This window comes from Diabrotica virgifera, chromosome 6 (genome assembly GCF_917563875.1).
Source record: "Diabrotica virgifera virgifera chromosome 6, PGI_DIABVI_V3a".
Taxonomy (NCBI): Eukaryota; Metazoa; Arthropoda; class Insecta; order Coleoptera; family Chrysomelidae; genus Diabrotica; species Diabrotica virgifera.
The window spans coordinates 95,738,997-95,759,411 of NC_065448.1; the positions used below are offsets into that span (position 1 = coordinate 95,738,997).

The 20,415-nt window shown below is 32.9% G+C and overlaps 1 protein-coding gene across 2 annotated transcripts in view; it reads right to left on the bottom strand.

Moving 5' to 3' along the window:
- The window catches only part of LOC114337462 (zinc finger protein 235-like), a 40,459-nt gene continuing 20,044 nt past the window's right edge, over positions 1-20,415 (bottom strand). Inside the window, exons 1-2 of one of the 2 annotated variants that reach the window (XM_028287903.2) lie at positions 15,408-16,247; positions 1-5,215 (exon numbers count right to left, since the gene is read on the bottom strand). In XM_028287903.2, coding sequence (XP_028143704.1) covers positions 4,086-5,215; positions 15,408-15,558 — 1,281 coding nt within the window. In that variant the 5' untranslated portion in view covers positions 15,559-16,247 and the 3' untranslated portion in view covers positions 1-4,085. Of the gene's footprint in view, positions 5,216-15,407; positions 16,248-20,415 lie in introns of those variants that run through there. The other variant, XM_028287902.2, reaches the window with a different exon arrangement.

Below are 20,415 nucleotides of genomic sequence, written 5' to 3' on the forward strand. Positions count from 1 at the left end.
TTCATCTAAAAAGAGTTTATTTACAATATGTACAATAAAGATTATAAACATTAATACAACAATACTAAAATAACTTAAAAATACAAACCTAAAAAGAGAATCAAGAACATGCTATTTCTTAAGGCTAATTTTCACAGATCCGATATCCGAAGACACGAAATACGAAATTTTTTCGTACGATTATATTTGATTGTCGTATCCGAAATTTTTTGACATTTGTGTAATATGTCAGATTATTCCATGGATTGATATTTGATACAAATGTTTGCTGTTGGATATTGAACAGGAACATATATAGATAGTTTTATTTCGATTTTATTCTTATTATTGTTTGGATCATCATGGATTCGTCAAATTATCTGTTTGAAGAGGATAAAAATGTGAGTTATTGTTAGAAGTACCATCACATCCATTTATAATTAACTGTTTTTAATGGGAAATACAATTTTACTAAAAAATAAAATCATTTTTTTTATTAAAATTGTGGCTTATTTCTCATTAAGAATTGTTAATTACAAAAATGCCACAAGAAAATAGTTTCAGAACAACATCCATTTATAATTACGATTTTGTTGTTCCATTTCAATATATCAAAAACATAAACACTTCACAAAAGTAAGGTTATCAAGACGTTCAAGATAGAATGTCATGTCAAAATTCATCCGATTTTCGTGCAAAAGTTAAAATAATTTTAACTTCTTCCGATGACTTTTTAATTTCGTACGAAAACCCAACTGTCACTTTTCAGCCAATGAAATTCTCTGAAATTTCTATCGTATCATCGTACCGTCGGATCTGTGAAAATCCACCTTTACTCTGAGTTTTTGACAACTATCAAATAATTATTTACAAATGTCATTCAAACTAAAGTTACACAGTCATGCCAACTAAAATTATAAATAACTTAAAATAACTAAATGTGGTTTTATTGAAAATAAACAAAGTTTTATTTTTACATGTTTAATCTTTTCAGAGATTGATGAGTTATGGAATGGTAATGATCTGTATAAAGGAGGGATGGTTGGGTTAGAATTGTAAGCCGATTGCCGGAGGAGATCGGACTCTCTCCTACGGATAAGTTTATCAATGATGTCAGGACTATAGTCATTGTTTATAGCTATTTGTTTAATTATATTGAGTTCTTTGTTGAATTCATGAGTTGATAAAGGAATAGTGTATAGTCTATGTATAAAACTTTAAAAGCTGAATATTTATAGGAGAGGGGGTGATTGGAGGATGCGTGAATGACATGATCTGTTTGTGTACGCTTGCGATAAATACCAAAGTTGAATTGACTATTAAGTCTGATAATGGACAAATCTAAAAAATTGAAGGCATTAGAAGACTCTAGTTCCATAGTGAATTTGATGTTTGGATGAAGTTGATTAATTTTTGACAGAAGATTAGCTGTGTGGGAGTTACCTAGGATAAAGACGAGACAATCGTCCACATATCGGTACCAGTGTAGAATTTCAGTGTTTTTCATGAAAAACATTCTTATATCATCAAAAACACTGAAATTCTACACTGGTACCGATATGTGGACGATTATCTCGTCTTTATCCTAGGTAACTCCGACACAGTTAATCTTCTGTCAAAAATTAATCAACTTCATCCAAACATAATAGCGATTGCTTCCGCTAAAGTTGCGATTTCTTTTGCTTTTAATATTGTTTTAATTTTTTCATCCTTAAGTCCATTTTTGGATATGCTTATAGCAATTTTTTCATTAACTCCTGCTAACACTTCTTCCGATCCACTGTTGCCATTCCGAATTTTTCTATGGATCTATTTACTTGTTTGGCTAAGTTTATCTCGGCCGATAAAACAGGTACTGATTGTTTCACCGTCATCTTTTTCATAATATCCGCTATTAGTTCGCCAATCGTGCCATATGGACCTTTCAGTCGTAGTTTCGCTGATTGTGTCAGTTTGGCCTTCAGTACGTATGTAATCAATTACTTCTTTCCTAGTTCGTCCAAAAAATCGTTGTATAATTCGATTGCATCCGAGATTGCCTTGATCGACTCTTCTGTGTTTCCAATATGTGGGATCAGATTCCCTGCGGTTGTGAGATAAAATTTTTCTGCCATTGTATCGCCTTTATGCTTCTCCTTCTTTTCTCTAATACGACTTTTATTGCTTCAATCTTTTCTTTTGTCCTTGTAATTATCCCCCTGACGATTATCTCTTCTTTTTTCGACGAAGAGTGTCGATATATTAACCAACAAAAAAAAATGAAAGATTAAGTAGTTAATGAAGCATATAAGAGACTCCAGCAGCGCAAAACGAGATTAACTCTGGAAGATTATGAAAATATTAGAAGAGAAGAAAAGAGAATGTTTAGAAGAAAAAAGAAAGAACAATACGAAACACGCTCTACATAAAATTGTTAACTACCACAATGGAAAAGGCTCAGGAAAATTCTACCAACAGATGAACAGCTGCAGGAACGAATTCAAACAGAATAATAGCCTGTAAACATAGGGACGGCTCTATAATTAGTAAGAAGGAACAGGGCCTCGATTTTTACCCTTCGCTGCGTTATCGAACGTATTCGTTTCGTATGTTTAGTATACGAAGCGAATACGTTCGATAACGAAGCGAAGGGTCAAAAATCGAGGCCCTGATATACTAAACAGATGAGCGAAACATTTTGAAGAACTGCTAAGTGGCAATCACGAATATTGTGAGATGGGGGATCCCATGTTTCAAATGAATGAAGATGATCGGCAGCTACTCCCCACCAAAGAAGAAATTAGAGAAGCCATCTTAACACTGAAAAATAATAAAGCCCCCGGTTCGGATAATCTCCCTGCCGAACATTTCAAAAACGGCGGCGACGCATTTAAACATTCCGTGTTTATGTATTTGGCACCTAGGACTTTTGTATTGGTTCTTTGCGGCACGCGGTCATATTTTAACCAATAGGCGGCGAAGTGCCAAACACATATATGGAATGTTATTTGGTGCCAAATTCATATACGGAATGTTATTTGGTGCCAAATTCATATAAGGGATGTTAAATATTCGTAGACCAAAAAATATGACTTTTTATTAAAGTCAGTTAAAAGGAGACTGATTTTAAAATATATATTGAAGTATTATTACAGAATTAAAAGAAAAATAAAACAATGCAATAGGAAATAAAACAAAATATATTTACATATTATTTAATAATAAAAAAATTAAATGTTTTAAATGCAATATTTATGAGAAATTCTTGTCCTTCGCTATGTTTAGTTGCATTTGTTCGATTTTCTATGTTGGAAGAAAGATAGTGACGCCTTTTTCACCTTTTTTTAGAAGGTTCAAAGTTCATCTTTAGGTGGTCTCCCAAATGGTAATCTTTTGACCCTCTAGTAACTCCTATCTTTTTTCGGCTGATTTATGTTGGTTGAACTCTTATATTGGCCTTGTGTCCAAATCGTCTTGCCGAGAAACTTAGTGCTTTTTTTTTAAACCAAGCCATTTTTGTTTTAATTTGAAATACCCTTACGTGCAATATTTTTAGTGTTAAAATATTCCAAATGTTACATTTTTATCTTGTAACGTATTAATAAAATATCCAAAAGAAAATTCTTTCATTTTTGTTTAAAATAATATGTTCTGTAACATTATTTTAATCAATGTTAGTAATTCCGTTATTAATATAATGTTCTGTAATACATTTACTGGATCCTGCAAGCGCGCTATAAAATGAGAATGGTTGAACTTTTTCGCCAAAAGCTAATATTGCTACTTCTTGTTTTGCTTCTTTAATAATACATTAACAAATATTTTAAAATCAGTCGCCTTTTAACTGACTTTAATAAAAAGTCGTCTTTTTTGGTCTACGAATATTTAACATTCCGTATATGAATTTGGCACCAAATAACATTCCATATACGTGTTTGGCACCTCGCCGCCTATTGGTTGAAATATGGCAGCGTGCCGCAAATAACCAATAGAAAAGTCTTAGGTGCCAAATACATATACGGAATGTTTAGATGCGGTGGCGACATCCTCTTGAAACACATGCATAAACTGATAATTGCAATCTGGCAACAGAAAGAATTTCAGATCGTCAAACGAATTTCGCACTTCTAAGGCTTTTTTACAGTATGCGTTCTCAAATGCTTTTTTAAATGACATGCTTGTTTAAACTGCTTAAAACAAATTTCACACTTGTAAGGTTTTTCTCCAGTGTGAACTCTCAAATGCTTTTTCAAAGTTCCTGCTCGGCTAAACGGCTTAAAACAGATTTCACACTTGTAAGGTTTTTCGCCAGTGTGCACTCTCAAATGTATTTTCAAAGAACTTGTTGTTGTAAACTGTTTAAAACAAATTTCACACTTGTGAGGCTTTTCTCCAGTGTGTAATTTAAAATGATTTTTCAAACTACCTGCTTCACTAAATTGCGTCAAACAAATTTCGCACTTGTAAGGTTTTTCTCCAGTGTGCACTCTCAAATGCGTCTTAAAATGACCTGCTTGACTAAACTGCTTAAAGCAAACTTCGCACTTGTAAGGCTTTTCTCCAGTATGTACTCCCAAATGCGTTTTCAAATGACACGATTTTCTAAACTGCTTAAAACAAATTGCACACTTATAAGGCTTCTCTCCAGTATGGACTCTTAAATGCGCTTTCAAACCATCTACAAAGCTAAACTGCTTCAAACAAACTTCACACGTATAAGGCTTTTCTCCAGTATGCACTCTCAAATGCTTTTTCCAATTACTTCTTTCGTTAAACTGCTTAAAACAAAATTCACACTTGTACGGCATTTCGTCAGTGTGCAATCTCAGATGCGTTTTCAAAGTGTCTGCTACGCTAAATTGCTTAAAACAAATTTCACACTTGTAAGGCTTTTCTCCAGTGTGCACTCTCAAATGTGTTTTCAAATTGCTTGGGTGTCTAAACTGCTTAAAACAAATTTCACACTTGCAAGGCTTTTTTCCACTATGCACTTTAAAATGATTTTTTAAAGCACCTGCTGATCTAAACTGCTTAAAACAAATTTCACATTTGTAAAGCCCTTTTTCAGTCTGAATGATTGTATTTTTGTTTAAATTATTTATGCTAGAGAAATCTTTAGAACAAGCAGAAGATTTTAATAATGCTGCTTTTTCATAGTTTAGACTTTGTTTAGGCTTCTTCATAGTTTGCTGTTTTTTAGTACATAAAAATGCAGGTAACGTTTTCATAATTTTCACTCGGTTCTTCTGGGAAAAATCTAAAATAGAAAATAACTGGAGTAAGAAATATATTATTATAATAGAGAAATTAACTTATAGAATAAGAGTTAATCAGTTAAGCACAACAAAGGTAGCTGTGGCAAATTATAATGATGACACCAAGCTCCATTATCAACATTCTATCATAATTATCAATATTAATGATGTTTTCATAAACTTCTATTTGCAAGCGATATTCAGCCTTGTGATGGATGACCGAAGTTATCTTTAACGTAAAGTTATCCTGTAGTTAAGTTATAAACCTCGAATTGGTGTAATGTATCATATTTAACTTAACTACTTGCGTTATTTCTTGACAGTTCTTGAGTCAGGAGCGTCATTTGAAATTTTGATAGGGGGGGGGCAAGCATTATATATACAATACATTTATATGCAAACATAATACAAAATTGATCTATTTTTTGTAAATTTCAGTAATTTTCAGGGTCAGGGGGCAAATGCCCCCCTGCCCCCTATCAAATGACGCCCCTGTCTTGAGTTATCTGATATATCAACTGCCACTTTATAACGCAACGTTAAATGTCAAGTTATGAGATAACTCTGTAGTTATGTAAGGTTGGGTTCACATTTTGACTTGTTTTTACATAGAAATCAAGTGTTTATTCAACGAAGAACGCTGCTTCAGGTTGTCCTAGGATTTTGTGCGGCATATTATTAATTTAATATCAAATATAAAGCAATACAAAAATTAAAACTATCAAAAAAATAGACCTCAAATAACAATTAAAAGCACGTAGGTAATAATAAGATTAAAACAATAATTAACAATAAAAATATATATATATATATATATATATATATATATATATATATATATATATATATATATATATATATATATATATATATATATATATATATATATATCTATATATATATATATAAGTAGTGGGGTTCCTACGGTCTCCTCCGCATCCCACATTTCGCTCGCCATCGTTTTCTATCCACCCATTCGTTTTCGTCAATAGCTCTATCTGCCATAGACTGTTCTATGCCTTTCTTCCATGTTTCTGTAGGCCTTCCTCTTCTTCTTCTATTTATGGGTGTGTAATTTAATGCTCTTTTTGGCCATATTTCCTCTGACGTCCTCATAACATGACAATACCATAGCAATTTCTTTGTTTCTATATGGTCAACCGTGGAATATAAACTCTTTGTCCGTCGTCTTATTTCCTCATTTGGTACATGTTCTAATCTAGATACTCTGCATGCTCTACGTAAGTAATCCATTTCCGCTACTTCTAGATTTTTTCTTTCCTTTCCTGTGAGTTGCCAACACTCTGCTCTATAAGTTATAATAGGTTCCACAATTGTTCTGTAGATTGTTAACTTTGTGTTCAGCTTCACCTTGTTAGACCATAGTAGACCATTTAAAATACGAGTTCCTTTCCTTCCTTGCTGTATCCTATGCTGTATGTCTCTTTTTGTAGTTCCTTCTTCTGATATTATGCTTCCTAAATATCTATATTCCTTACATTTCCTTATATTTCTTAACTCTAATTCCGGATCTTCGGTTCCCTCTCCTATTCTCAAATATTCCGTTTTCTCCATGTTCATACATAGGCCCCATTTTTCATATTCGATCTGTAACTTTCTTAGCATATAATCCATATCATGTTCATCGTTGGCAAGAATTACTTGGTCATCAGCAAAAAACAAAGTTGTTAAGCAGTTTTCTTCAATCATTATTCCCATCCCAGCAACTGTTTTCCTCCATTGCTCCAGAGCTTTCTGGATGTATATTTTAAATAGTGTTGGCGATAAGCAGCACCTTTGCCTTAAACCTTTTGTAACAGGGAATAGTTTCGACATAGATTTTCCCTGTTTAATACAACTTTTCGGATTTTGATACATATTTTGAATTGCTCGCACATATGCTTCGCTTATGCCTATCGTGGTCAAAATTTCAAAGAGTTTCTTTAAAGGTACAGTGTCGTAGGCTTTTTCCAGATCAATAAATGTTAGGTGAGTAGACAGCTTCCTTGCTCTTCTTTTCTCTATTATTTGTTGCATCATGAATATGTTATCTGAGCACGATCTACCGGCGCGAAAACCACTTTGTTCTTCCATGTCCTGAATTTCTAATTCCACCCTTTTCTTCAATACTCGGCCATACAACCTCCCCATTGCACTGGTAATACTTATACCTGTGTAGTTTTTGCACAACGTTTTGTCTCCTTTTTTGTAAATCGAGCTAATGTATGCACAATTCCAGTCTTCTGGTATTTTTTCTTCCTGCAACATGCATTTGTTGAAGAGATCCGTCATTATTTCGTGCAGTATGTCTGGTCCATATTTTATCAGTTCGATGGGGATATTTCCAGGTCCTGATGCTTTCCCATTTTTTGATTCTAATAAGGCTTCTTTTATTTCTTTTGTAGTTATTCTTCTAACTTGTTCATTTACATTCGTCTGCATGTCCATTTCATTTACCACAAATTCGGGTCTAGTTTCCTTCAGTAGTATCTTATAGTAATCTTCCCATTATTTGGTACTTATTAAATTTAAATTACTCTGCCCTTTATTTTCTTTTCTGATATTTTTTATCGTTTTCCATGCTTCAGCTACTTTGGATCCGCCTATGTATCTTTCCACCTCTTCGCACTTTCTTTCCCATGTGTCATTTTTACTCCTTATTACTTCTCTTTTCACTTCTCTGTTCAGTTGTGCGTATACTCTTTGATCTTGTAAGTCCTGTGTCTGTAGCCATTTTTGGTACGCTGTCTTCTTGTTGTCTACTAAACCTTTTAGTTTCTCAGACCACCATTCTGGATTTTGTTTATCATCTTTTTCCAAATACCCTAACGCTTCCTTTGCTGCTGCGTGTATGCTTTCTTTTATTTGCTGGTACAACTTTTCGGTGTTATGGGTGTTACTTTCTATAAATCTTAATTTTGAGGCCAGTCTCAACTTATACAAAAATTTGGTCGATTCGTGTTTTAAGCTTTCCAACTTATAACACTTTTCTGAAATATTAGTTTCTTCGTCTTTTTTTAGCCTTTTTGTATTTGTTGACCGGTAAGTTATTCTTATGCTGGCTACCAACAGGTGGTGATCGGATCCACATTCTGGTCCCCGGTATACCCTCACGTCTGTAGTCTTGAACTTTCTCTTTGGATTATGTAGTCAATTATTGACCGTAGTTTTTTTGTAGGTTGCGTCCATGTGAATTTGTGAAAATTTTTGTGTGAGAAGAACCCATTCATTATTTTTAGCGATCGGAATTGGCAAAAATCTCTCAGACGAGTACCGTTTTCGTTCAGTGTTTCTTCGCCATACCTCCCCACTACAGAGTGATTCTGCTCTCTTCCTACTCTCCCATTTGCGTCTCCTAAAATGTACAATTCATTGTCATTTTTAATAGCATTTACTACATCGGATAATTTATTGTAGAAATTGTCCTTTGTTTATCTGCATCTTCATTGGGAGCGTATATTCCGATTATTGTTATGCTGTGACCGTTTTTCTCTATCTCTAATGTGATTATTTGCTCATCCACTTCTTCCCATTTTTTAATGTGTTTTCTATAGCAAGTGTGTTTTTTTCTAACAATAAAAATTAAGCTAATAATTTAAGAATTACAAATTTAAAAATGATACAAAAATCAAATCGAGATATAATTGTTGAATATAAGTTGAAATTTATAAATATATGCTATAAAGGAAAAGATTCCTCTCATTGGCTGTATAACATAATAAAAAACTTACTAAGGAAGTAAAACTTCACTTGTAGGTAGATGGTATATAAATTTATTAAAATTTTTATCTAAAATGATCCAAATTGGATTGAAGTGGGTACATCTATAGTACAAGAAACACAAACGTTTTCGGACCAATCAGTCCATCATCAGGTAGAAACTTTAGATCCACAATAGTCGGAACTAGCTACATAGTTAGGTCAAAAGACCTTAATATTACAATAATTAGGCCATTTCGGCTACAACAATGTCGACAATAAGTCGATGTTAACAGAATATAGAAATGTAGTGGTACTATAGTGTGGTCTTCAGTTTGAAACCTGTCAGTTTGAAGCCAAGATGAAGACCACACTATAGTACCACTACATTTCTATATTCTGTTAACATCGACTTATTGTCGACATTGTTGTAGCCGAAATGGCCTAATTATTGTAATATTAAGGTCTTTTGACCTAACTGTAGCTAGTCCAATTACTTTGGATCTAAAGTTTCTACCTGATGATGGACTGATTGGTCCGAAAACGTTTGTGTTTCTTGTACTATAGATGTACCCACTTCAATTTAGATAAAAATTTTAATAAATTTATATACCATCTACCTACAAGTGAAGTTTTACTTAGTAACATAAATATATTGCCAAATATTGCCAGAAAATTTTTTGTAAATGCAGTGGAATGACTGAAATAGTGACACAAAATGTACTAAACCAATACATTTTGTACAAAAACTAAAAAAAACGTCGTTTAATGTTATTTGAAGCAAATTTCTTATATCACAAAATTTGAGGTTTTTTACATTAAGATACTTTAGTATAAAAAGTTTGGTTGTTAATTGTATCAAATTGGTACAATTGTACCAACTCTGGCAACGCTGCTTTTATGATTATCTTCCGATCCTGTCAAGCCTGTGCCATGTTCCGATCAATCTCTCGCACTCACTCCAACTTGTACTACTTCTACATAGGGTTATCTTTGTTACTTCAAATTTTGTTACTCAAATGTTATTTCTCTTTTTAACGTTGAAGAAATAACTATCTAATAACGGTGACGGATACATCACACCGAATTTACGCAAATAGTTATGGGCATCGTTATCCCTGAGAGTTATTTTAACTTTAACTCAAACGTTAAAGATATCTTCGGCCATCCATCACAGGGCTGATTATTAAGTTAATCTCTTCCGATTTTATGTTTTTGGTATTTACTACGCTTATCACTTCAAAATATAGTTACTAATGTTAAAGCTTTGTTTCTTTCCCTATCTTTACGTTGAAGTCTCCTAACAGGATTAGTATGTCGTTCTTTGGCATTTCTTCGTACAATTTTTTAAGTTTCTCATAGGAATTCATTCTTCTCTTCTCTGTAGGGGCATATATTAATAAATGTTTTGCTTGTTTTTTTATTCTTATATATGATATTCTTCCATCAACCGCTTTAAATTGAATAATTTTGTCTCTAAAGCAGCCCACAAATTGCGTTATTGTTCGACACTTTTGTTTGACGAGCAAGTCTGTTCGAACAAAAATGACGCAAAACGGAAGTGTGTGTGTGTTGAAAACTGTCGTTCTTGCTTGCTTGCATAAATGATGCATAAATCATATTTGTTTGAACAGACTTGCTCGTCGAACAAAACTGTCGAGCAAGAACGCAATTTATGAGCCGCTTTAAGCTATTACTACTACTAATTACTGTCCGTCTTATTTCTTGTAGCACTAGTATTTCCATCTTGTATTTTGTCATTTCTTCCATTTTGCCTTGAAGTGTTTTGATATTCCACGTTCCTATTCTTATTTTTCTGTTTTTGTTTTTTACTTTTTTTGTTTTTGCGTCTTTTTTACAAACCATGTTCATATTGCTAGCTCCGTTATACTGTCGCCGTCTTTTGTTATATTTTCTGTTAGTTTTTGAAGCCATTTTTAACAATTGTCCTCGTGGATATATGTTATCAGATAGGGGAGATCTGTCGTTTATTATCCTAGCGTTACCCTTCTTCTCTTCAGGTTTCTTCTAGTAATTTACATCATGCCTTCTAGTTGCTCTAGTGAGTAGAGTTCACCATTTATCCATAATTTTTGTATTTTAATGCGGCTGTGTGTCCTTCCTGGCGTACCATTTTCATGTACTGGAGAAGATGCTTCCTTTCTGGTAGTATTTCTTTCGAGAAGTCCTCATTGATATATATTTTAGTTTCTTTTAGGTTTTTAGCAGCCTTCAGAATTTCCATTCTCGTAGCTTCCTTTTTCATTTCTAATATGATGGGTCTGGGTACATTTTGGGTATCACCTTGTCTGCCTATTATTCTCATCTCTACCAGGTCTTCATCTAAGTTTTCTTGTTCGCCGATTTTTCCAATGATCCCCTTTATCTTATTTATCATCTGTTGTTCACTTGCTGATTGGTTTTCTTCGACCCCCTGTAGTACTATGTTTTTTCTTCTAGCTTGTTTTTCCAGTAGTTCGATTCTAACTTCTTGTTCCGTGATTTTAGCTCTCATTGCTTTGTTATCTGCTTTCAACTGCTCGTTTTCTTTATTTAATTTATAAAGGTCTAATTGCACAGGTTCTAATTAATATAAACTGTTTATTCTTACCAGTTTTTGTTGTAAAAATCGTAATAAATGTTCATCTAGTAAACAAGTGAATATTAATTATTTGTCTTTTACCAACGGACAGTGTAGTACAAGTTCTAATTAAAAATATGTAGGTCCAATACGTGGTACAGTAGAAAGAGAGAGAATAAGCGAAACTGGAAATAACCTTATTTACAATGTTGTCCGCATAGCTATGATGGTTTCCAAACCTTTGATAGATGGAAGTTAAAGAAGTGTAAGACAGAAATGTACAGTCAAGAAAAAGACACGGAAGGACTACTAGAATGGGTGATAATACACTTGCTAAGACTGCAATAGAAGTGAGTGCAAACATCAGCAGACTACCCAGAAGACCCCCAAATGCTGGTATGAAAGCTGAATATCAGAATTCCAACTAAGGCTAAAACTTAACAAACAAGACATTGGCTCGTCCGAATTAAAATGAGAATGTAGTTTATACTCCAAATTTTGGAACACATACTCCACGTGGTAGTAGAGGAAAGTAACCAAATATGGAACAGTGCCCTAATATGGAAATCCTCGATTTCTCCGAAAATATAGGTTTTAAGCGCACTACAAAACCATCCTCTAGTTCAGTCGCTCTCTTTATTATCGTATTCACACCTTTGTGTCGGTTGTGCGAACGATACGTGTCTTACAGGCGCGTTTCGTTTTATCGTCTCGCAGAAAATTTTAAAGGTAAATATATTCAACGAGTATTATTGGTTATTATGCATGAATACGGGTCTAGGACGTTTCATCGCCGCCGTTTCGATGCCGCCAGTTCGATGCCGATGCCGGCCGATTCATCGCCAGTCAATTAATCGCTACCTGATATATTTCCGAATTTTCGACAGTTGCAATTATTAGTTATTTTTAGTATTAATTAGGAATTCTAGGAAATGCGAGATATGGCGGCGATGAAATGGACTGGCGATGAACCGGCGGCATCGAAACGGCCGGCGATGAACCGGCGGCATCGAAACGTCCCATTCCGATGAATACAGACTTATTATGCTATTGCGTATATCAATAGTACCTTTATTTTGATATTTTATGACCTTCTGTAATTAAAACATTACGACTTGAAAAAATGTTGATATTAGTTTGAACTAATGTACAAATCCAAATATGGACAGTCATTGGTGCCTAATTATGGAATAGTGGATTAAGTGTAAGTGGGCTCATTATGATTGTGCTGGTCCAGAGTTTCATACATGGATCTGTGATGTCTGCAAGTGAATTAAGCTACTTCTTTCATTTTTCACAATTTTCTTATTTAACTTTATTTTCTCTCAGATGTTTATGTCTATTTTTGTTATCGATATGTTGGTTTATCCCTATATTCCATATATGGGTACCTATTGCATATTTGGTTACTCATTTGGAATTTTGTTTTTTTGTTCGATTTTTTTTGTTAATTAAGATATTTAATAGAAGGCTTTTAATTACTACATAAAAATGTATGACTGATGTGTCATAACATTAAATTGTTTTCATTTCTCTAAAGGTATTATTTTGTATCCCCAAAAACAAAATGGTATTCCATAATTGGCGACTTTCCTCTATCTACTCTTACGTACGGTGAGTAGAAACTTATCACATCAATATATTTTTATTAATATGAAATGGAGTATAAACTTATACTTTATGCCCATACTCATGAGAACTCCAAACTGAGAAGTTTTTATTCATACATACCACTGATTGTCTGAAAATAAGAAGAAAAAGTTTCCAAATATTGGTAAATATACACTCACGGATAAGAATATTGCATATTTTTAAATTAACGTGTGAAATAAAAATTTTTGTGCTGCCCCAGTGTCAGAAATAGGATTTCTTTTGCGAATGCGATGATTTAATGTACAGTGCTACCTCGATGAGTCGGATTAATCGGGACCGCGGCCGATCCGGGTTAGCCGGAGAATAATTAATAAAGTAAAAATTAATAAAAGACGCTATATTTACAGATAAACTCCATTATAATTATTGCAAAAACATGGAATACATATGCACAGTACATCTAAATTACGTACAGTTGTATACAGTATTGTTTATTTCTTGGTAAAAAACTCGGTGAAAGTGAAAAAATTTTTGTTTTGTCTGATGAAAATCGGTCCGGGTTATCGGAGGCCGATTTATCGGGGTTCCACTGTATCATATAAATGGTATAATCGGATTAAAATTTAATATGTACTATATGGTGGCCAATATAATTTTTAAATTGAATCTCATCAAGGTAAGTATTCACTATTCTACCGACATGAATAAGACCTGTGTCATGGTACATAACACGAATTTGTTATCCGATATGGCTGGTAAACGGCAAAACACGATCTTCTAAAATGTTTTTAATGTACATATTAGCTGTCATTCATCCAATCACCTCCACAAGTTCGGTATCTTCTTTTCAGGAAATACCACTCCATAGCACTATGCCTCCACCACCAAAATTAACACTCTGTATTAGGTTACATCGGGCATACCTTTCACCATATGGAAGCAAGATTTACAAAACTTCGTCTACAGAAGAGTTGGCGAATAGTATGTCAGTTGTAACCTCATACCGAGCGTTAGTTTTGGTGGTGGCGGCATAGTGCTACGGAGCGATATTGCTTTTTAAAGGACATACCGAACACGTGAAGGTGATTAGGCGAATGCCAACTGATATGTACATTGAAAACATTTTAGATCATGTTTTGCCATTTAAAAACCATATTGGATATGACATATTGGTGCTAATGCACGTCTTCATAGTAAATAATTACCTTCATGAGATTCGATTTAAAAATTATACTGGCCAGTATATAGCCCAGATCAGATTTAAATCCCAGTATAGCATTTATGTGATACTTTAAAACATCGCATTCGGAAAATAAATCCTATTCCTATGATACAGAGGGGATAAGAATAGCAGCACAAGAAATTTAACTCAACATGCATAATTGTACAGTATGTGGCAAAATAAACAGTACTGAAATGAATATTGAAATGTTTGTGATTATTTATATAGGTACCTATCTATAATACATGATATAGCCTTGTAAACATTATTCACGACGAAGCACGTTCCCGATAAAACAGATGTTAAAGATACCCTCTGGCCAGTGGCGGATCTACGGGGAGGGAAAATGAGGACATTTTCTCCTCTAATAAGGTACAAAATTAAAGAAAAAGAGTTGTTCAAACATAAAAATATATTAGCTCACATGAAACCGAAACGACAGAAAGACAAGTTCAACCCAATAAACACGATAGTTAGGAAAATTAAGAGAACTTAATGCCTATAAGTTATTATTTAAGTCTTTTATGTAATCTGAGTTTAACTTTTTTTGTCTTTTGGTTGGTTTTTCATTGAAAGTTCCCACCTAAGGCAAATTTCCTCTCCCATGGCAAATTTCTAGATCCGCCACTGCCTCTAACACGAAAAAATTCTTTAATTCTAGTCCGTAATTCCGAAATGACAGACCGTGAATCTGACTAATTCTGAAATTAGAGGCATACGAATTTCAGTACCTACTGTTTATTTTGCCGCATACCGTATATGCACTATTTTTGTCCGTGAGTATATAAAGAAGTTCATTTTTTATTTAACATTTATCAAATGTGCAATTTTATTTTAATTAAAAAGATATTTTCAAAAAAAGTACTTAAAACAAATGACATCATTAGGTTCTTTTAGCTGTGTAATTTCATATTATGATGTTTTAAAGTAGCTGCTCGAGTAAACTGCTTAAAACAAATTTCACACTTGTAAGGTTTTTTGCCAGTGTGCACCCTCATATGAATTTTCAAATTATATGCCAGGCGAAACTGCTTAAAACAAATTTCACATTTGTAAAACTTTTCACCAGTGTGCACACTCGAATGTGTTTTTAAATTACCTGCACTACCAAACTGCTTGGAACAAATCTCACACTCATACGATTTTTCTGTAGAGTGCACTCTCAAATGTGTTTTCAACCTAGTTGCTTTATTAAACTGCTTAAAACAAATTTCACATTTGTACAGGTTTTCTTCAGTGTGTGATCTCATATGATATTTCAAAGAACCTGCTTGAGAAAACTGCGTGAAGCAAAGTTCGCACTTGTAAGGCTTTTCTCCAGTATGCACTCTCAAATGCTTTTTTAAACTGAATGCTACGCTAAACTATTTAAAACAAATTTCACACTTGTACGGCTTTTCTCCAGTGTGTACTCTCAAATGCTTTTTCAAGCCTCCTGCTTCAGTAAATTGTTTCAAACAAATTTCACATTGGTAAGGCTTTTCTCCAGTATGTACTCTCAAATGCGTTTTCAAATTGCCTGTTACTCTAAACGGTTTAAAACAAATTTCACACTTGTAAGGCGTTTCTTCAGTGTGCACTCTCAAATGGATTTTTAAGCTAGTTGCTTTACTAAAATGCTTAAAACAAGTTTCACACTTGTAAGGCTTTTCGCCAGTATGCACTCTCAAATGATTTTTTAAACTGCCTGCTTCCCTAAATTGCGTCAAACAAAATTCACACTTATACGGCTTTTCTCCAGTATGCACTCTCAAATGCGTTTTCAAATTGCTTGCTACGCTAAACTTCTTAAAACAAACTTCACACTTGTGTGACTTTTCTCCAGTGTGCACTCTCAAATGTACCTTCAAAGTACCTGCTTCGCTAAACTTTTTAAAACAAATTTCACACTTATAAGGTTTTTCTCCAGTGTGTACTCTCAAATGCGTTTTCAAAGCACATTTCACATTTCACATTTGTAAAGCCCTTCTTCAGTCTGAATGACTGTATTTTTGTTTAAATTATTTATAACAGAGAAGTCTTTAGACAGAGCAGAATCTTGTAATGTTGGTTCTTCATAGTTTAAACTTCGTTTAGGTTTCTTCATAGTTCGTTGTATTTTACTACATGAAAATGTAGGTAACATTTTCACAATGTCCATTCTGTTCTGCTGGGAAAAACCTAAAATAAAAATTAACTGGCGTAAGCAATATATACGTTGAGTTCATGATTCTTTACCAGTGCGTCATAATTTAAAGCATACGAAATAAGTTGAAAGTCTATTCCACGCAACAGCAAGTGACAGAAAGTGGATACTGCTCAGATCACGGATTATATTAAAAAATTTGACGCTATCAAATAAATAGAATGTAAAATGTTAATTTTGCTTTAAAATTTTGGTGCAGAATTACAGCTACATTTGAAGTAGCTTGATAAATTCTTTTAATATCATTAGTGTAATTAAATATTTGTTATAATATAAATATTTAAGAAGAAAATATTTTCTTCTTGTTATCTATTTCACTTTTACGGAAACTTAAACAAAACCATTCCCTAACTTTGAATGAGGTTAACTTTGTATGTAAATTAATGGAAAAATAGAATACACTTACTATAAAATTTCAAACTCCAATATAAAATTAGCTGTGAAAACAACAGTTTGTGTAATATAAATAACTTCTAAATGCAAAACAGGACAAAAAACGCAAAAATCCAACAAATTGACAGTGACAAGTAAACAAACCAGAAACGTCAAACAAATTGTACTTAAAATCTGAAAACGTCCCAAGAGTATTTTTTGTACCTAACTCTTTTCATGTACTGATAGAGCGTTCATAAAAATAACATGTGTCCTTACTTAATAATAGGCAATAGCTGGTTTGTCTTTAGTTTCATGCGTGGAAGACAATGATGCTAGATAAAAAGTATGTGTTGTATCTCGCCAGGTATTAATGACACACGGGTAAAGAACTATGTTGCCGTACTAAGCGCAAAGGGGGTATCTGACATTTTTGGGTATATTGAGATTTTGATGTCTAGTAAATTCTTGGATCTTCCTCAATACATTACTTAAGCTCTTTAGCGATAAATATTAATAGTTTATTTATAAATCGCATATTTTGTTTGACGTATCTACAGTTTTAACCTATTTTGCTAAGCATAATTGGGTGTAACGGACATATACTAAGATATAAAAGTAGTATCTTCACAGATACGACTGTTTACCTTTAGTTTTTGTTAGATACTCCTATATTACCTTAGTACTTAGTATACTTAGTACTCACTATTTACCACCTTTTGCATCTAGTATGTTGGTAGGAACTACAAATTGTAAATATATGTTACCTGTTTTTTGTTCCAATTTTTGTTCTTGTGGAGTGTCAAAAACATTCAAGACAACAAACACATTGAGATCTATTTTATCTAAAACCAGGGTTGGCAGGTTTAAACCAACAGGCTTAAAACTTTGTTTTACACCAACATGCTTAAAACCTTGGTTTAAACCATGGTTTAAATCAACTGTTTTTTTAAGAAAAAAACCTGTTTTTTTATTGACCCTCCAAACTGGTGTTTTTATTTAAAGTTTTTTTATACAGCTGCCGCAAAGATAAATAAATTCTATTTTTTACTTTCGAACTTACCTATTTTGAATTTGTTTTGATACGTTTGAAGATGTTTTTTGTTATTTTAATTTTGTGTGTGTAAATAAAAATAAAAGTTGTCTTAATCATTTTTTTCATTGTTTATTACTATTATTTTATAAAATAATTTATTCATTTTTAAAGTATTTAGACTTATGATACTTTGTATCAAATAAACCTGGTTTAAACCAAATATACCTGGTTTAAACAAAAAAACCTGGTTATTTTGTTTTTTTTTTTGAAAAAACTTTGGTTTTTGCCTACCCTGTCTAAAACTAAACCTAACAATGAACAAGAAAGAACAAATAATTGTATTTATAAAATACCTTGTGAATGCGAACAATTTTACTTAGGTGAAACATCAAGACCATTAAACGTTAGAATAAGTGAACATCAGTCTTATATTAAAAATAGAGAATTTGATAGATCTCAAATATGTCAACATCGAGGATAGTACATATTTTATATTTTAGTATTATTTAAACATATATCTATCTATTATTAATAATATTTATAATTTAAAATAACACATATAAAATCAAAATTTTGATGTTAGTTTTGAGAGTAAACTGAAAGACCAAATGCTTACAATGTCGGGATAGTACCATGAGGTCTTTTTCCCGATTTTTTCTTGTGATCTACTATGGAATCACTAACGTGAGAATTTTACTGTCACCATTGCCTGTGGTTGCCTTTTTAAAGACAAATCGCATGCTATGATAAGTCGTCCCAGGAACGCAACTCACAAATGTTGGCAATATAATTTTAAAGTCTTCTACTTTAAAATGTATAATAATATTATATATTATATGTCTAAATGACCGATATGATGAGTCAGATTAAATTAAATTATTAAAAGAATTTTTTTACTAAGCAACAACATTTTTGTTTAATTTAGTAATATTTTGTATTTTGAAAACGACATCCGATGTGGACTTCGAAACGTCAATAAAATCAGTTTTTCGGTTAAATTGTGGTTTAGTTCCCATTTAGAATAATAAATTACATAAATGCCACACAGAAATAGCTTCAGAACAATATAGGGAATACATAAACAAAATTTTAAAAAAATCATCAGAACTTTGAACTGATCAAATAATTTAAATATATATTATTAAATACATAGATTACCAAGCGTTAATGGTCGTAGAAGTGTCTTCTACTTGAGCATTTCAGCATAACTAATTTAAATACCTTTTAAAGTTAAATGTGATATAATATGTAATATGATATAATGCCCTAGTTAAATATGATATAATGCCCTTTTGAAAAATAACGCCCTTGGGCATTAAATTTAAATAACTAGTTAAATACTGTCAAGTTGACAAATAAAAACGTAAGTAATAGGTCTGGATCCCGCGTATGAAAAAAAAGTTGATTAATAGCAAGCTGAAGATTTGTTAATAGCTTAAGGATGTCTAGTCGGACAAACTTTGATATATGGGAACACTGGAACAGGGGAAGTTTTAATTGTGGAACAGGTTAAAAATTTGGAACATTCACACCACGAAAACGGCACATGTATTTTGTCCGACAGAACAGACTTAAACTCTTCGAACAGAGATTAAACTCTCATGCAAAAATCAGACTGCTATTTATCACCAAATGAGGGTTTTAATGAGTGGAACATGTATAATATGTCAAATGACAGGAATTATGACAGGTGATAAATAGCAGTCTGATTTTTGCATGAGAGTTTAATCTCTGTTCGGAGAGTTTAAGTCTGTTCTGTCGGACAAAATAAATGTGCCGTTTTCGTGGTGTGACCGTTCCAAAATTTTAACCTGTTCCACAATTAAAACTGCCCCTGTTCCAGTGTTCCCATATATCAAAGTTTATCTGACTAGACACCCTTAAGCTATTAACAAACTTTCAGCTTGCTATTAATCAACTTTTTTTCATACGCGGGATCCAGACCTATAACACTATGGTTACCACAATTACGTTACGACTATTGCTGGTAAATGTACTTATTTAAAAACTAATTAATTCAAAATTCATTCAAATTTTTTGCATATAAAGAAGAATTTAGTCGGACATTAAACGTTGAAGGCACCACGGGTATTATAGATAATAACGCTTTCGGTCAACGTATATACCTCAAGCGTTATTATCCTTATAATATCTTATTATAATATTCGATGAAAACTTAACGTTTGTGGATCACATTAACTATGTGACAGCAAAGGCTTCAAAAGTACTGGGTTATATACTTCGCAGTTGTGCTGATCTTTCCCTTAATACAATAAAGGCTGTTTACTCATCATTGGTTATATCTATATTAGAATTCTCCTCTATTGTCTGGTCACCATTTTATAATGTTCATGTTGTTTGTCTCGAGAGAGTTCAAAATAAGTTTTTAAGATTTGCAGCATACAGATTGGGATATAATGTTACTGAACTAAACCACAACTATACCATCATCCGTAGTGATCTCAATTTACACTCCATAAAAGACCGTAGAATTATAAATGATCTAGCTTTTAT